Source organism: Pristiophorus japonicus, chromosome 5 (assembly GCF_044704955.1).
Source record: "Pristiophorus japonicus isolate sPriJap1 chromosome 5, sPriJap1.hap1, whole genome shotgun sequence".
Lineage (NCBI taxonomy): Eukaryota > Metazoa > Chordata > Chondrichthyes > Pristiophoridae > Pristiophorus > Pristiophorus japonicus.
This window is the reverse complement of record NC_091981.1, coordinates 167,152,668-167,170,856: the sequence shown is the minus strand read 5'-3', so window position 1 is coordinate 167,170,856 and position 18,189 is coordinate 167,152,668. Positions and strand designations below refer to the sequence as shown.

At 46.4% G+C, this 18,189-nt stretch overlaps 1 protein-coding gene across 1 annotated transcript in view; it reads left to right on the top strand.

Annotated features, from left to right (window-relative positions):
* Positions 1–856: 856 nt before the first annotated feature.
* Positions 857–18,189, top strand: part of LOC139264505 (probable acyl-CoA dehydrogenase 6) — a 167,919-nt gene continuing 150,586 nt past the window's right edge. The window contains exon 1 of the mRNA XM_070881078.1: positions 857–1,033. Within this exon, the coding sequence (XP_070737179.1) occupies positions 857–1,033 (177 nt within the window). The remainder of the gene's footprint in view (positions 1,034–18,189) is intronic.

The following is an 18,189-nucleotide window of genomic DNA, read 5'->3' as shown; positions in this document are numbered from 1 at the left end:
TACAGGAACTAGCTGCCGGCGAATGCAGGATACTACTTTAGGTGATTGAAAACCCATTGATGAAGAAAGTGCCATTTATTTTTTAGAACGAGATATATGAAGCTCAGTTACAATTGTGAAGCTGATGAATCTCACCTCTTTCAGATACTACCTTTATTGCTGGCCTCAGCTCTTGCAAAAGCCACTCTCTTCGTTGTCCTTGTTTTGGATGTTGCAGGGGCTCCTTCCCCAATCTTGGCTCTTGTAGTGACCCCCTCCTCTACTCAAAGCTCTTGCAGTGACCCATTCCTGAATCTCAGCTCTTACAATGGCCCCTCCCCGGTTCTTGCACTCTCTTCCTCACTCTTGGCTCTTGCAATGACCCCTCCTCCCCTCACCTCTTACAATGACCACTCTCCCTCCCCTCACCTCAGCTCTTGCAATGACCCCTCCCACTCCAGGGACTTGAGCACAAAAAAAACTGAGGCTGACACTCCAGTGCAGTGCTGAGGAGGGGCCATCTTTCGGATGAGACCTTAAACTGAGGTCCCATCTGCCTCCCAGGTGGATGTAAAAGACCCATGGCACTATTTCGAAGAAGAACAGGGGAGTTATCCCTGGTGATTTGGTCAATATTAATCCCTCAATCAACTTAACAGAAAAACATTATCTGGTCATTATCACAGTGCTGTTTGTGGGAGCTTGCTTGTGCGCAAATTGGCCGCCACGTTTCCTACATTACAGTGACTACACTGCAAAAGTACTTCATTGGCTGCAAAGGCTTTGAGACGTCCGGTGGCCGTGAAAGACGCGATATGAATGCCCCGGGGTGGCGGTTATTTGAGGCGCGCAGCCGCGCATGCGCAAAATCAGCATCATGGCTTCCAGCTACAGCCGGCTGTTGGTGCGGAGCCGGATCGGAGCCCGTGGGCGGCTCGCACTCAGCCCCAAGTATTACTCGGAGAGCGCGGCCCGGAAAACGCTCTGTTCCCCACCGACCCAGGACATAATCTACGCTCAGGAGCATTACAGTCTGAGAGAGTCTCTCCGCAAGGTAACGCGAGCCCGCTCTCGGGTCACACACTCCGGGCCTCCGCTTAACCACAGCCCGCTGGCAGCGCACTTAGGCTCTGTGGAAACGGCGCCCGCCTTCAGTTCTCCGAGCCCTGGACTGAATGGAAGGAGGCGCCACGGCTGGCAGCCTTGTAACCAGCGCCAGGAAGGTGTCGGGCATGAGACAAATTCACTCTCTTCCAGCTGCCCATTCCCAATGTTAACCACTTGCTGCTCCCTGAAAGCACAACATAAAACGTTCACACAGGACACCCAGGCCTTTCTGCAGCAGTTTCCCGAAGGCTTGGTCAGCGAGATTTAAGGAAGCTTTTGAGAAGTGGAGGGGGTTCAGTGAGAGTTCCAGAAAGTGGGATTAATTTGGTCTGCCACAAATAATACTGGGAGGAGGGAATGAACAAAGTTCGAGACTGGAGGAAACCAGATTGCAGATGCCGAGTGGAGGTCAGGTGGCTGATAGGGAGGCATTCGAGAAATTGGGTCGAGTGGTGATGAAAAGATGAATGTTTTAGTTGCAGTGAGGATGAAGTTGGGCAATATTGCAAAGGAAGTAAGCAGTTATGATGGACAGGATGAGGATTGAAGCTCAACTCTTGGTCGAACAGGATACTCAAGTTACGCAGTCCCGTTCAGCTTGAGTGAGTATCGAGACAGTGATGGAGTCAGTGGCAAATTAGAGGGCATTTTGGTAACTGCTGAAAATGATGATCTTGTAGATGTCCAGTTGGAGAAAATTCTGATTCATTTATGACTTAATGCCAGTCAGGCAGCTTGACAATACTGAAGAGGCATGGGGACAAGAAAAGTGCTGGAGGTAGAGCTAGATGTTGCTGATATACATATGGAACCTGACTGCCAATCATCGAATCTTAGAATAGAATCATTGGGCTCAATTTTCCCCAAGCCTGTTTTCTGGCGTAGTGCCAGAGTTATGCCTGTTTTTCTAGGCCAGAAATATTTTTCCAAAGTTTCCCCGATGTATAATTCGAATTTGACGCCGCGCAGCATGTCAGTCGCCTCAGGCGGGGGGTGGTGGAGACTGCTGTCTGTGCCAAAAGACGAAGCCGCTGTTTCTGCGCATGTGGAGGAAAAAAAGTTATGTTTTTGATGTTCCAGTGGATGCGCATGCTCCGTACAGCTCGGATTTGGCAATCGGCCATTTTTAAAGAGTTAGTTGTGTAAGGAGTGTTGAGAGCATTGGAAAAATCACAGCTGGAGCAATACAAGATGCCATGCAGTGCAAGGACCAGGAATTTCTTCCAGGAAGAAGTGGAGGCACTCGTTACTGTGATTGAGAACAGATGGCAGGAGCTGGACACCAGCAGAGGTCATTTAAAAGTTCCACCCAAAGAAATGAAGAAATGCTGGAACCAAGTTGCAGAAGATTACTTACTGTGCAATGGTGACCACTAAGATCTGGAGGCCAGTGTAAAAAGAAGTGGCAGGACCTTGGTCAAGTAGTTAGTGTAAGTAATACTTTTATTTATTCAATGGAATTACAATTGTAAAAATGACCAGCTGCATATGTCCCACCCAGCAGAAAGACGACCCCTCCAAAAAGTTGCATTTTCATCTTTGCAGAGGACGGTGGCACATAATAAAAGGGAAAGAACTCGAACAGGAGGAGGTCTGGAAAATCTGCACCTACTGACACCCTTGGAAGAGAGGATTGCTGCTTTGATGGGTCCTGCCTGTAAAAAAAATAAATCAGTACTGCACAAGCTGGGCCCACACTCGAGGGAGAGGGTAAGTGCTGCAAATTCATCATGGTGCTTCAAATCTGCCTGCTGCCTGGCCTGTGATGTGTGAGCCTACTCATGCCACCCACCCTGCCCCCTTCTCTGCTGATAACATTTGATTTGTTATCTTTTGCAGAACTTGAAGTCAACCCTGATGATGCAGAAGATGATTCAGATGAGGATGAGCCTGAAAAGAACATCTTTCAATCCAACTCTTCAGACCAAGAACATGAGGAGGAGGAGTTGGAGCTGGATGAAACTCCCACTGTTGTACTGACTTTGGAGGAGCTCCCGCTCATGGAGGTTGACAGCTTCTTCCGTGACTAGTGGTTTGAGTTATGGTGGGACATTCCATGATTTCACACCTTCCGAGTTTGTGGGTCCCAGTGCTGGGTTGCAGGGAGGCACAACTGTGCTCTCCTGAGGTACAGGATCCAACATAGAAAATAGGTGCAGGAGTAGGCCCTTTGAGCCTGCACCATCATTCAATAAGATCATGGCTGATCATTCCCTCAGTACCCCTTTCCTGCTTTCTCTCCATACCCCTTGATCCCTTTAGCTGTAAGGATCATATCTAACTCCCTCTTGAATATATTCAATGAACTGGCATCAACAACTCTCTGTGGCAGGGAATTCCACAGGTTAACAACTCTCTGAGTGAAGAAGTTTCTCCTCATCTCAGTCCTAAATGGCCTACCCCTTATCCTAAGACTGCGTCCTCTGATTCTGGACTTTCCCGACATCGGGAACATTCTTCCCGCATCTCACCTGTCCAGTCCCATCAGAATCTTATACGTTTCTATGAGATCCCCTCTCATCCTTCTAAACTCCACTGTATAAAGGCCTAGTTGATCCAGTCTCTCCTCATATGACAGCCCAGCCATCCCTGGAATCAGTCTGTTGAACCTTTGTTGCACTCCCTCAAAAGCAAGAATGTCCTTCCTCAGATTAGGAGACCAAAACTGAACACAATATTCCAGGTGAGGTTTCACCAAGGCCCTGTACAATTGCACTAAGACCTCCCTGCTCCTAGACTGGATCAACTGGGCTTGTATTCACTGGAGTTCAGAAGAATGAGAGGGGACCTCATAGAAACATTTAAAATTCTGACGGGGTTAGACAGGTTAGATGCAGGAAGAATGTTCCCAATGTTGGGGAAGTCCAGAACCAGAGGTCACAGTCTAAGGATAAGGGGTAAGCCATTTAGGACCGAGATGCGGAGGAACTTCTTCACCCAGAGAGTGGTGAACCTGTGGAATTCTCTACCACAGAAAGTTGTTGAGGCCAATTCACTAAATATATTCAAAAAGGAGTTAGATGAGGTCCTTACTACTAGGGGGATCAAGGGGTATGGCGAGAAAGCAGGAATGGGGTACTGAAGTTGAATGTTCAGCCATGAACTCATTGAATGGCGGTGCAGGCTAGAAGGGCCGAATGGCCTACTCCTGCACCTATTTTCTATGTTTCTATACTCAAATCCCTTGGCGATGAAGGCCAACATACCATTTGCTGCCTTCACCGCCTGCTGTACCTGCATGCCAATTTTCAATGACTGATGAACCATAACACCCAGGACTTGTTGCACTTCCCCCTTTTCCTAATCTGCTGCCATTCAGATAATATTCTGCCTTTGTGTTTTTGCCCCCAAAGTAGATAACCTCACTTTTATCCACATTATACTGCATCTGCCATGCATTTGCCCACTCAACTAACCTGTCCAAGTCACCCTGCAGCCTCTTAGCATCCTCCTCACAGCTTACAGCTTACACCACCACCACCCAGTTTAGTGTCATCTGCAAACTTGGAGATATTACACTCAATTCCTTCATCTAAATCATTAATGTATATTGTAAAGAGCTGGGGTCCCAGCACTGAGCCTTGCGGCACTCCAGTAGTCACTGCCTGCCATTCTGCAAAGGACCCGTTTATCCCGACTCTCTGCTTCCTGTCTGCCAACCAGTTCTCTATCCACATCAGTCCATTACCCCCAATACCATGTGCTTTGATTTTGCACACCAATCTCTTGTGTAGGACCTTGTCAAAAGCTTTTTGAAAATCCAAATACACCACATCCACTGGTTTTTCCTTGTCCACTCTGCTCGTTACATCCTCAAATTCCAGAAGATTTGTCCAGCTAGATTTCCCTTTCATAAATCCATGTTGACTTGGACTGATCCTGTCACTGCTTTCCAAATGCGCTGCTATTTCATCCTTAATAATTGATTCCAACATTTTCCTCACTACTGGTGTCAGGCTAACCGGTCTATAATTATCTGTTTTTTCTCCCTCTTTTTTTAAAAGGGGTGTTACATTAGCTACCCTCCAGTCCATGGGAACTGATCCAGAGTCGATAGACTGTTGGAAAATGATCACCAATGCATCCACTATGTCTAGGGCCACTTCCTTAAGTACTCTGGGATACAGACTATCAGGCCCCGAGGATTTATTGGCCTTCAATCCCATCAATTTCCCTAACACAATTTCCTGTTTTTTAAGGATATCCTTCAGTTCCTCCTTCCCACTAGACCCTCTGTCCCCTCGTACATCTGGAAGGTTATTTGTGTCTTCCTTCGTGAAGAGAGAACCAAAGTATTTGTTCAATTGGTCTGCCATTTCTTTGTTCTCCATTATGAATTCACCTGAATCTGACTGCAAGGGACCTGCGTTTGTCTTCACTAATCTTTTTCTCTTCACGTATCTATAGAAACTTTTGCAGTCAGTTTTTATGTTTCTGGCAAGCTTCCTCTCATACACTTTTTTTTTCCCCCTCTTAATTAAACCCTTAGTCCTCCTCTGCTGAATTCTAAATTTCTCCCAGTCCTCAGGTTTGCTGCTTTTTCTGGCCAATTTATATACCTCTTCCTTGGATTTAACACTAACAGATGTGTTTCAGATGATGTCACTGAGTGTGGAGAGCATTGACCTTACCCAATCACTCCTGGACGCCATCAGTGGCGTGAGTGATGAGGTAGCGGGACTGTCGGGAGAAGTAACAGCAATGACACGCGCAATGGGAACGATATCCAGGACCATCAGTGAGCGAATAGTGGCCATGAGGGAGGGAGTGTCAGAGGTCGTGCAAACCACGTCACTGACCATGAGAGAGGGAATGTTACAGGTCGTTTAGACACTGTCCAGGCGCATGAGGGATGGTATGTTGGAGTTAGCTATTGCAATAAGGGAACATGCCCAGACCCCGTGCCCACTGACAATCAACTGTCACTCCCAATCCAATCCCCACACCAGCCTCTATAGAGCCCAAAGCAGTGCCCTCCAACTTGCTGCCTGATGCCAACGCCCCCCACTCAAAAGATGCGCAATACCCGAGATGTTAGAAAGAATAAGCTTAGTATCAAGCCCAGAAACACTGCGCCACTGCCTGCAGGCAGAGGTGGTGGAGAGTTCAAGACCAAGGGCAGCGGGCAGTCTTCGAATAAGGGGGAATGAGAGATGGGTGCAGCCTTTCTTTGCTGCTGTTATTATTATTGTTACTGTTGTAACGGTTCTCAAATTAAAAGTTTTTTTTAAAGTTATGTAAATTTACAAGTTAAGTAATCGAGTGATATTAAAGTAAAGTTTGATACAAGAATAACTTTAATAAAGTTGAGTTAAGTACATTGTAAACTTTTGAATAAAATATATTTCACATTCAAACTGAATCATGTTCCATTAACACAACACAACTTCAAACAGTAAACAAGTCCATGTGGAATAATTGTCGTTGAGTCCTCGGGCATCAGTAAAGTGTTCAAGGATGAGCTGCTGGCCCAAGGCTCGAGCAATCGTTAAAGGGGCAGGATCGCCCACCCTCCTCCTCCGTTGGGCTCGGGCACTTGCATGGCTTCTTTTCACCCCCCCCCCCCCCCCGGGTCACCTGCATCTTCCACATCATTATCAGCAGCCACTCTCACCACAAATGGGTCTTCCACTACCAGTTGCTGCTGCCTCATGATGGCTAAATTATGCAGCACACAACAGTGAACTGACTGACAATCTCAGGGGAGTACAGCAAGTAGCCTCCAGAATGGTCCAGGCATCGAAAACGCTGTTTCAATATGCTAATGATGCTGCACGTCGCAATGTGCAACATGTATTGACGGTCAGCTTCCGTCTGGGTTATGCGTAGGGGCGTCGTGAGCCAGGTGGCGAGGCTGTACCTTTTGTCTCCCAGTAGCCAGCTCTGCCCTTCTGGCTGCTGCAACATGGCAAATATAACGCTACCGCATAGGATGAACGCGTCGTGAGTGCTGCCAGGATATCTTGCATCGACTGACATGATATGATGCAGGTTGCCACACACGAGCTGCACATTTACATCTCTGAATCCTTCAAAGGTGCTCGCAAGGCAATGTGGATACAATCAATGCAGCCCTGTATCTTTGGGAAGCAAGCAATCCTGGAGAAGCCCACAGCCCTGTCATGGATTGCTTGGGCGGTCATGGAGAACTTTATGAAATCACTCCTACGTGCGTACAGTGCAGCGTGACCTGGTGAATGGAGACATGTGTTGCATGTGGAAAGATGGTGCACAGATCCCCAGTTGTGGATGGCAGATGAAGTATAATGTGGATAAATGTGAGGTTATCCATTTTGGTGGGAAAAACAGAGAGACAGACTATTATCTGAATGGTGACAGATTAGGAAAAGGGAAGGTGCAACGAGACCTGGGTGTCATGGTACATCAGTCATTGAAGGTTGGCATGCAGGTACAGCAGGCGGTTAAGAAAGCAAATGGCATGTTGTCCTTCATAGCGAGGGGATTTGAGTACAGGGGCAGGGAGGTGTTGCTACAGTTGTACAGGGCCTTGGTGAGGCCACACCTGGAGTATTGTGTACAGATTTGGTCTCCTAACTTGAGGAAGGACATTCTTGCTATTGAGGGAGTGCAGCGAAGATTCACCAGACTGATTCCCGGGATGGTGGGACTGACCTATCAAGAAAGACTGGATCAACTGGGCTTGTATTCACTGGAGTTCAGAAGAATGAGAGGGGACCTCATAGAAACGTTTAAAATTCTGACGGGTTTAGACAGGTTAGATGCAGGAAGAATGTTCCCAATGTTGGGGAAGTCCAGAACCAGGGGTCACAGTCTAAGGATAAGGGGTAAGCCATTTAGGACCGAGATGAGGAGAAACTTCTTCACCCAGAGAGTGGTGAACCTGTGGAATTCTCTACCACAGAAAGTAGTTGAGGCCAATTCACTAAATATATTCAAAAGGGAGTTAGATGAAGTCCTTACTACTCGGGGGATCAAGGGTTATGGCGAGAAAGCAGGAAGGGGGTACTGAAGTTTCATGTTCAGCCATGAACTCATTGAATGGCGGAGCAGGCTAGAAGGGCTGAATGGCCTGCTCCTGCACCTATTTTCTATGTTTCTATGTTTCTAAATGATCAGGAGGCATAGAATGAAAGTGCAGCTGTAACCTTCACTTCAACTGACAAAGCAGTCCTCATGATGCTTCTAGGTTGCAGGTCTGCTTTGACCAATTCACAGATCTCAGTTACAACTGCTTTGCGGAAACGCAGCCTTCTGACATAGTCTGCATCACTCAGATGGAGGTACGAACGCCTGTCTCGATATACCTGAGGTGGGCAAGGCCTCCTGCCCAGCATCCTACAGGCTCTAATGTTCCTGATGCGATGAAGTCGAATCAATTGTCTCCTACATAGCACCATCATCATCATCGTAGGCAGTCCCTTGAAATCGAGGAAGACTTGCTTCCACTCTAAAAGTGAGTTCTTAGGTGACTCAACAGTCCATTACGGGAATTAGTCTCTGTCACAGGTGGGACAGACAGTCGTTGAAGGAAAGGGCGGGGAGTCTGATTTGCCGCACGCTCCTTCCGCTGCCTGCGCTTGCTTTCTGCATGCTCTCGGTGATGCTACTCGGTGCTCAGTGCCCTCCCGGATGTTCTTCCTCCACTTAGGGCGGTCTTTGGCCAGGGACTCCCAGGTGTCGGTGGCGATGTTGCATTTTATCAAGGAGGCTTTGATGGTGTCCTTGAAACGTTTCCTCTGTCCACCTGGGGCTTGCTTGCCGTGTAGGAGTTCTGAGAAAAAAATGTTGGCCAAACTGAACAATTGGAAAAAACCGGCGCAGACATGGCATTTTAAAAAAAAAACTGGCCTAGAAAAATCGTAACTAAGTTAGTTACGTCAGCGCAGATCGCAGGGGGAAACTTTGAAAAAATAAGTATGGCAAACAAAACGGCGTGCACCAAAAAAACGGCGCAAATGAACGGGGAAAATTGAGCCCATAGAACAGTTACAGCACAGAAGGCGGCCTGTCGAGCCTGTGCCGGCTCTCTGCAGGAGCCCATAAGTTAATCCCACTCCCATGCCCTTTCCCCGTAGCCCTGCAAAAAGTTTCCTTCAGGTACTTGGCCAATTTCCTTTCGAAAGCCACAATTGAATCTGCCTCCACCACCCTTTCAGGCCGTGAATTCCAGATCCTAACCACTCGCTGCGTAAATTTTTTCATGTCGCCATTGGTTCTTCCGCCAATCACTTTAAATCTGTGTCCTCTGATTCTTGACCCTTTTGCCAATGGGAACAGTTTCTCTCTATGTACTCTGTCCAGACCCCTTATGATTTTGAACACTTCTGTCAAATCTCTTCTCAACCTTCTCTGCTCTAAAGAGAACAACCCCAGCTTCTCTAATCTATCCACGTAATTCAAGTCCCTCATCCCTGGAACCATCTCGTAAATCTTTTCTGCACCCTCTCTTAAGGCCTTCACATCCTTCATAAAGTGCAGTGCCCAGAATTGGACACACTATTCCAGTTGAGGCCAAACCAGTGTTTTATACAGGTTTGTCATAACTTCCTTGCTTTTGTACTCGATGCTTCTATTTATGACTCCCAGGATCCTGTATGCTTTTCTAACCACTTTCTCAACCTGGCCTGGCACCTTCAATGAATTGTGCACATATACCCCCAGGTCTCTCTGTTCATACACCCCCTTTAGAATTGTACCCTTTAGTTTATATTGCCTCTCCTCGTTCTTCCTACCAAAATGAATCACTTTGCACGTTTCTGAATTAAATTTCATCTGTAACGTGTCTGCACTTTCCACCAGACTGTCTGCTTGAAATCTATCCACTGTCCACTATACTTCTAAGTTTTGTGTCATCTGCAAATTTTAAAATTGTGCCATGTACACCCAAGTCCAAGCCATTAATATACATCAAGAAAAGCAGTGTTCATAGTACTGACCTCTGGGGAACACCACTGTATACATTCCTCCAGTCTGAAAAACAACCGTTCACCACTACTCTGTTTCCTGTCACTAGCCAATTTTGTATCCATGTTGCCACTGTCCCTTTCATTCCATGGGCTTCAACTTTGCTGGCTTTATCAAATGCATTTTGGAAGTCCATGGATGAGATCACCAGGATAGCCGGTACAAAAAAAGCAAGCAAAAAAAAAGGTAATACAGGTACCTATACTTTGTAGAAGACATGAAAATACCAACCATTGCTGGAACAGCAATACAAACAAAAGAATGCATATTTGAAAACGCACACTAAGTTACAAGGTAAAGCAACGAGAACAAGTCAATTAAAGCATTTAGGCATGTAAAATAGGAATCCAGCCACATTTTCTGTACAAAACTGAATTTCTTTGAATCCATTTAAACACACAGATCTGTGTTTATTTTTAAGAATGATGCACACAAAAATGTTACATATTTAAGCCAAAGTGAGTGACTGACCCTCTGCAAGTGCAGTATCAAACCACTATTCTACACAATATTGTATACAATATCATATGGATACATCCATATTAGGAACAACTAAGCCCTTTCATGTTGCACTGTTAAACAGTTCTACTGATCTAGCTTTCAGCTCGCTGCTGTTATTTTTTACATTGTTTACATTACAAGGCAGATTCAACAAGCGTCAAAAGTTGAAGAGGTGCAAAAAAAAAGCCATGCTCAGACCGAAGCATTTCTGTGCTCCCCTCCTTCCCCTTAAAGGGAATTAAGTGCTTTGCTGCTACCCAGCTACATAGAGTATGTCCAGTGATTGGGGGAGTTATAAGAGCGAATGTTTATGTAATATTTTAAAACAATTGTACATACACCAGTAGTAATGCTCATGTTTGAGCAGCTTTGGAAAAGTTGTGTACGTGTGATTGACAGTGAAACCTTTGCATTTCCTGTTCAAAGGGAAGCATAATCACTTTAGCCACTTAATCTGGTGGCAACTTCCTATAAACTGAAGTGAGATCTTGTGCACAAAGAAATCTAAAATGTGCCTAGTGTGAGCAATAAATACATTTATTGTCTGGATTAGAAATAGGATTTCTGATATTTGCTCTCATCAGTTCAGAGGATGATTCATATCAGTCATTACAAATGTTTTTGTAATAGACTAAACTACTAATACGTTTATTCACAGATTGAGTTGTCTACAGAATAAAACTAACAATGAATTGTTTTGGAAGCATAGGAACAGGAGTTCACTGCCCTCCTATCTTCCCTTAGTCTGTCCCTCTATAAACTCCCCAACCCATAATCACAGCCAATCCCTTGACCTTGCCACCTCACGTGGCTTCGCTACTCCCATCTTGTCAATCACAGATAAGGCTATCTCTGATCACTTCCTTGTAGCGCTTGCCACCATATCCCTCTTCTCCCTCAATCTTACTTCTGTGTCCGCTTGTGAAAAAACTTTCTCCCAATTTATTTAAAATCTCAACTGTCCAGCTTTTGGTCCTCCATTACTCACAACATTTCTGCAGCATCGGTCTGCTCAACCACACCTTCATCACCACCTTTGATGCTAGTCCCCATTTAAACCATTGCTCTCTCTCACCCTGGCCGTTCCCCCTGGTATGACCCTCATTCCCATTCCCTTAAGTCCAAGAGACGCAGACTTGCACGGATATGATGGACAACTGGTTTAGCCGTTCACTGCCAGATCTGGCTGGACCACATAAAGCACTATCAGGTCCTGCTCTCATTTATCAAAACTGCTCACTATTCCCCCCCTTCCTTCGCCCTGAACTCGTATCTTTTTTCAGTTTCTCTCCTATCTCCCTATATGCCCTCTCTGAGCTCATCTTGTCCAGGAGATCCACTTCCTGCTCAACCCTATTCCAACTAAACTGCTGACCATTCAACTTTTTTTCTGGCTCCCATGTTAGCTGATACTGTTAACGGTTCTCGCTCCTCAGGTACTGTCCCCTCTCCTTCAAATCTGCCGTCATCACCCCTCTCTTTAAAAAAAACAACCCTTGACCCCTCCCTCCTTACAAACTACCACCCCATCGCCAACATCCCTTTCCTCTCCAAAGTCCTTGAATGTGTTGTCACCTCTGAAATCCATGCACATCTTTCCTGGAACTCGATGTTTGAATCCCTTGAATCAGGTTTCTGCCTGCCACTGTATCAAAATTGCTCTTACCAAAGTCACAAATGACATCCTATATGACTGATAGTGGTAAACTATCTGTTTTCCTTCTTCTCGACCCGTCAGCAGCCTTTGACAGGGTTGACCACACCACTCTCCTCCAATGCCTCTCCACCATCGTTCAGCTGGGTGGGACTGCACTCGCCTGGTTCCATTCTTGTATATCTAATCGTAGCCAAGGAATCACCTGCAATGGCTTCCTGCTCCCGCACTGCTACCTATTTCTCGAGCATGCTCCTCCTCAGCGACATCATCTGAAAACAGTCAGTTTCCATATGTATGTTAACGATACCCAGCTCTACCTTGCCACCACTTCTCTTGACCCCTCCATTGACTCTAAATTATCAGACTGCTTGTCCAATGTCCAAACTGCATGAGCAGAAATTTCCTCCAACTAAATATTGGGAAGACAGAAGCCATTGTCTTTGGTCCCTGCCACAAACTCCGTTCCCTAGCCACTGACTCCATTCCTTTCCCTGGCCACTATCTTAAGCTGAACCAGACTGTTCGCAACAGTCATATTTGACCCCGAGATGAGTTTCCGACCACATATCTGCGCTGTCACTAAGACCGGTTATTTCCACTTCCATAACATCGCCAGTCTCCACCCCTGCCTCAGCTCATCTGCTGCTGGAACCCTCATCCTTTGTTACATCTAGACTTGACTATTCTAATATATTTCTGGCTGGCCTCCCACGTTTTATCCTCCGTAAACTTGAGGTTATCCAAAGCTCTGCTGCCCGTGTCCCAACACGCACCAAGTTCCGTTCAGCCATTACCCTGTGCTCGCTGACCTACATTGGCTCCTGGTTAAGCAAGGATTCTATTTTAAAATTCTCATCCTTGTTTTCAAATCCCTCCATATTCTTGTCCCTCGCTATTAGTAATCTCCTTCAGCCCCACAACCCTCCGAGATATTTGCTCTCTAATTCTGGCCTCTTGAGCATCCCCGATTTGAATCGCTCAACCATTTGTGGCTGTGTCTTCAGCTGCCAAGGCCCTAAGCTCTGGAATTCCCTCCCTAAACCTCTCCGCCTCTCTACCTCTCTTTCCTCCTTTAAGACACTCCTTAAAACCTACCTGTGACCAAGCTTTTGGTCACCTGCCCTAATATATGCTGATGTGGCTCGTTTTTTGTTTTATAACGTTCCTGTGAAGTGCCTCGGGACATTTTACTACATTAAAGGTGCTATATAAATACAAGTTGTTGTTGTTGTAGGCCAGTTAGCCCCTCAATCCTGTTCCACAATTCAATGAAATCATGGCTGATCTGTGACTTAACTTCATACACCCACCTTTGCTTCCTATCCCAGAGTTAAAATAAACAATTGATCCAGCATCACCTGCTGTTTACAGAAGAGTGTTCCAAACTTCTGCCACCCTTTGTGTGTAGAAGCGTTTTCTAACTTCACTTCTGAAAGGCCTGGCTCTAATTTTTAGGCAATGTCCCCAAGTCCTAGACTCCCCAACCAGCGGAAATAGATTCTCTCTACCTACCCTATCAATTCCCCTTTATATGTTGAAAACTTTGATCAAATCACCCCTTAATCTTCTAAATTCCAGGGAATACTACCCTAGTTTGTGTAGTATCTCCTCGTAATTTAATCCTTGGAGTCCAGGTATCATTCTGGTAAATCTAGGCTGCACTCCCTCCAAGGCCAATATATCCTTCCTAAGGCATGGAGCCCAGAACTGAACACAGTACTTCAGGTGCAGTCTAACCAGGGCTTTGTATAACTGCAGCATAATTTCTACCCCCTTGTATCAGCTGTGGCTCAGTGGGTAGCACTCCTGCCTCTGAGTCAGCAGGTTATGGGTTCAAGTCCCACTCCAGAAACCTGAGCACAAAAATCTAGGCTGACACTCCAGTGCAGTGCTGCAGAATGGCGTCTTTCGGATGAGACCTTAAGCTGAAGCCCCGTTTGCTTGCGCAGTTGGACAAAAAAAGATACCATTACACTATTTCGAAGAAGAGCCAGGGGAGTTATCCCTGGTGTCCTGCCCAATATTTATCACTCAATCAACATAACAAAAACAGATTATGTGGTCATTATCTGGTGAGAGGGGAGCGACCTATCAAAAGCCCAACGGGAGATCGAGAGCCAGCGGCAGTTGGTGAGAGGGGAGCGACCTGTCAAAATCCCAGCGGGAGATCGAGAGCCAGCGGCAGTTGGTGAGAGGGGAGCGACCAATCAAAGGCCCAGCGGGAGATCGAGAGCCAGCGGCAGTTGGTGAGAGGGGAGCGACCTGTCAAAAGCCCAGCGGGAGATCGAGAGCCAGCGGCAGTTGGTGAGAGGGGAGCGACCTATCAAAAGCCCAGCGGGAGATCGAGAGCCAGCGGCAGTTGGTGAGAGGGGAGCGACCTATAAAAGGCCCAGCGGGAGATCGAGAGCCAGCGGACAGTGTCGGAGCGACCTATAAAAGGCCCAGCGGGAGATCGAGAGCCAGCGTACCGGTGCAGCTACAGCGGGAGAGAAAGCAAAATAGAAGTAGAAAGTAATCAAAAAGTGACGTCACAGCCAATGGGGTAAGTGATTGGCTGGTGATTGGTGAGTAGCTTTTCTTTTCTTTTTTATATCAGTAAGTGAACTGTAACATTGTTATTACCAATTTAAGGGTATCTAAGGTTAAGACATGGCAGGAGAGCTCGGCCATGTGATATGCTGCTCCTGTACCATGTGGGAACTCGGGGACACTTCCGGTGTCCCTGGGCGCTACGTGTGTAGGAAGCGTATCCGCCTCGAGCTCTTGACGGTCCGCGTTGCAGAATTGGAGCCGAGGGTGGATTCACTCTGGAGCATCCACGATGCTGAGAATGACGTGAGTATCACGTGTAGTGAGTTGGTCTTACCGCAGGAGAAGGGTCCACAGCCAGATAGGGAATGGAAGACCAGCAGGAAGAGCAGTGCAAGAAAGATAGTGCAGGGGTCCCCTGTGGTCATCCCCCTGCAAAACAGATACACTGCTTTGAGTACTGTTGGGGAGGATGACTCATCAGGGGAGGGCAGCAGCAGCCAAGTTCATGGCACCGTAGGTGGCTCTGCTGCAAAGGAGGGCAGGAAAAAGAGTGGGAGCGCGATAGTGATAGGGGATTCGATGGTGAGGGGAATAGATAGGCGTTTCTGCGGACGCAACCGAGACTCCAGGATGGTATGTTGCCTCCCTGGTGCAAGGGTCAAGGATGCCTCGGAGCGGGTGCAGGACATTCTGAAATGGGAGGGAGAACAGCCAGTTGTCGTGGTGCACATTGGTACCAACGACATAGGTAAAAAAAGGGATGAGGTCCTACGAAAAGAATTTAAGGAGCTAGGAGCTAAATTAAAAAGTAGGACCTCAAAAGTAGTAATCTCGGGATTGCTACCAGTGCCACGTGCTAGTCAGAGTAGGAATCGCAGGATAGCGCAGATGAATACATGGCTTGAGCAGTGGTGCAAAAGGATTCAAATTCTTGGGGCATTGGAACCGGTTCTGGGGGAGGTGGGACCAGTACAAACCGGACGGTCTGCACCTGGGCAGGTCCGGAACCAATGTCCTAGGGGGAGTGTTTGCTAGTGCTGTTGGGGAGGAGTTAAACTAATATTGCAGGGGGATGGGAACCTATACAGGGAGACAGAGGGAGACAAAAAGGAGGCAAAAGCAAAAGACAGAAAGGAGATGAGGAAAAGTGGAGGGCAGAGAAACCCAAGGCAAAGAACAAAAAGGGCCACTGTACAGCAAAATTCTAAAAGGACAAAGGGTGTTAAAAAAGCAAGCCTGAAGGCTTTGTGTCTTAATGCAAGGAGTATCCGCAATAAGGTGGATGAATTAACTGTGCAAATAGATGTTAACAAATATGATGTGATTGGGATTACGGAGACGTGGCTCCAGGATGATCAGGGCTGGGAACTCAACATCCAGGGGTATTCAACATTCAGGAAGGATAGAATAAAAGGAAAAGGAGGTGGGGTAGCATTGCTGGTTAAAGAGGAGATTAATGCAATAGTTAGGAAAGACATTAGCTTGGATGATGTGGAATCTATATGGGTAGAGCTGCAGAACACTAAAGGGCAAAAATCGTTAGTGGGAGTTGTGCACAGACCTCCAAACAGTAGTAGTGATGTTGGGGAGGGCATCAAACAGGAAATTAGGAGTGCATGCAATAAAGGTGCAGCAGTTATAATGAGTGACTTTAATATGCACATAGATTGGGCTAGCCAAACTGGAAGCAATACGGTGGAGGAGGATTTCCTGGAATGCATAAGGGATGGTTTTCTAGACCAATATGTCGAGGAACCAACTAGGGGGGAGGCCATCTTAGACTGGGTGTTGTGTAATGAGAGAGGATTAATTAGCAATCTCATTGTGCGAGGCCCCTTGGGGAAGAGTGACCATAATATGGTGGAATTCTGCATTAGGATGGAGAATGAAACAGTTAATTCAGAGACCATGGTCCAGAACTTAAAGAAGGGTAACTTTGAAGGTATGAGGCATGAATTGGCTAAGATAGATTGGCTAATGATACTTAAGGGGTTGACTGTGGATGGGCAATGGCAGACATTTAGAGAACGCATGGATGAATTACAACAATTGTACATTCCTGTCTGGCGTAAAAATAAAAAAGGGAAGGTGGCTCAACCGTGGCTATCTAGGGAAATCAGGGATAGTATTAAAGCCAAGGAAGCGGCATACAAATTGGCCAGAAATAGCAGCGAACCTGGGGACTGGGAGAAATTTAGAACTCAGCAGAGGAGGACAAAGGGTTTGATTAGGGCAGGGAAAATGGAGTACGAGAAGAAGCTTGCAGGGAACATTAAGGCGGATTGCAAAAGTTTCTATAGGTATGTAAAGAGAAAAAGGTTAGTAAAGACAAACGTAGGTCCCCTGCAGTCAGAATCAGGGGAAGTCATAATGGGGAACAAAGAAATGGCAGACCAATTGAACAAGTACTTTGGTTCAGTATTCACTAAGGAGGACACAAACAACCTTCCGGATATAAAAGTGGTCAGAGGGTCTATTAAGGAGGAGGAACTGAGGGAAATCTTTATTAGTCGGGAAATTGTGTTGGGGAAATTGATGGGATTGAAGGCCGATAAATCCCCAGGGCCTGATGGACTGCATCCCAGAGTACTTAAGGAGGTGGCCTTGGAAATAGCGGATGCATTGACAGTCATTTTCCAACATTCCATTGACTCTGGATCAGTTCCTATCGAGTGGAGGGTAGCCAATGTAACCCCACTTTTTAAAAAAGGAGGGAGAGAGAAAGCAGGGAATTATAGACCGGTCAGCCTGACCTCAGTAGTGGGTAAAATGATGGAATCAATTATTAAGGATGTCATAGCAGCGCATTTGGAAAATGGTGACATGATAGGTCCAAGTCAGCATGGATTTGTGAAAGGGAGATCATGCTTGACAAATCTTCTGGAATTTTTTGAGGATGTTTCCAATAAAGTGGACAAAGGAGTACCAGTTGATGTGGTATATTTGGACTTTCAGAAGGCTTTAGACAAGGTCCCACACAGGAGATTAATGTGCAAAGTTAAAGCACATGGGATTGGGGGTAGTGTGCTGATGTGGATTGAGAACTGGTTGTCAGACAGGAAGCAAAGAGTAGGAGTAAATGGGTACTTTTCGGAATGGCAGGCAGTGACTAGTGGGGTACCGCAGGGTTCTGTGCTGGGGCCCCAGCTGTTTACATTGTACATTAATGATTTAGACGAGGGGATTAAATGTAGTATCTCCAAATTTGCGGATGACACTAAGTTGGGTGGCAGTGTGAGCTGCGAGGAGGATGCTATGAGGCTACAGAGTGACTTGGATAGGTTAGGTGAGTGGGCAAATGCGTGGCAGATGAAGTATAATGTGGATAAATGTGAGGTTATCCACTTTGGTGGTAAAAACAGAGAGACAGACTATTATCTGAATGGTGACAGATTAGGAAAAGGGAAGGTGCAACGAGACCTGGGTGTCATGGTACATCAGTCATTGAAGGTTGGCATGCAGGTACA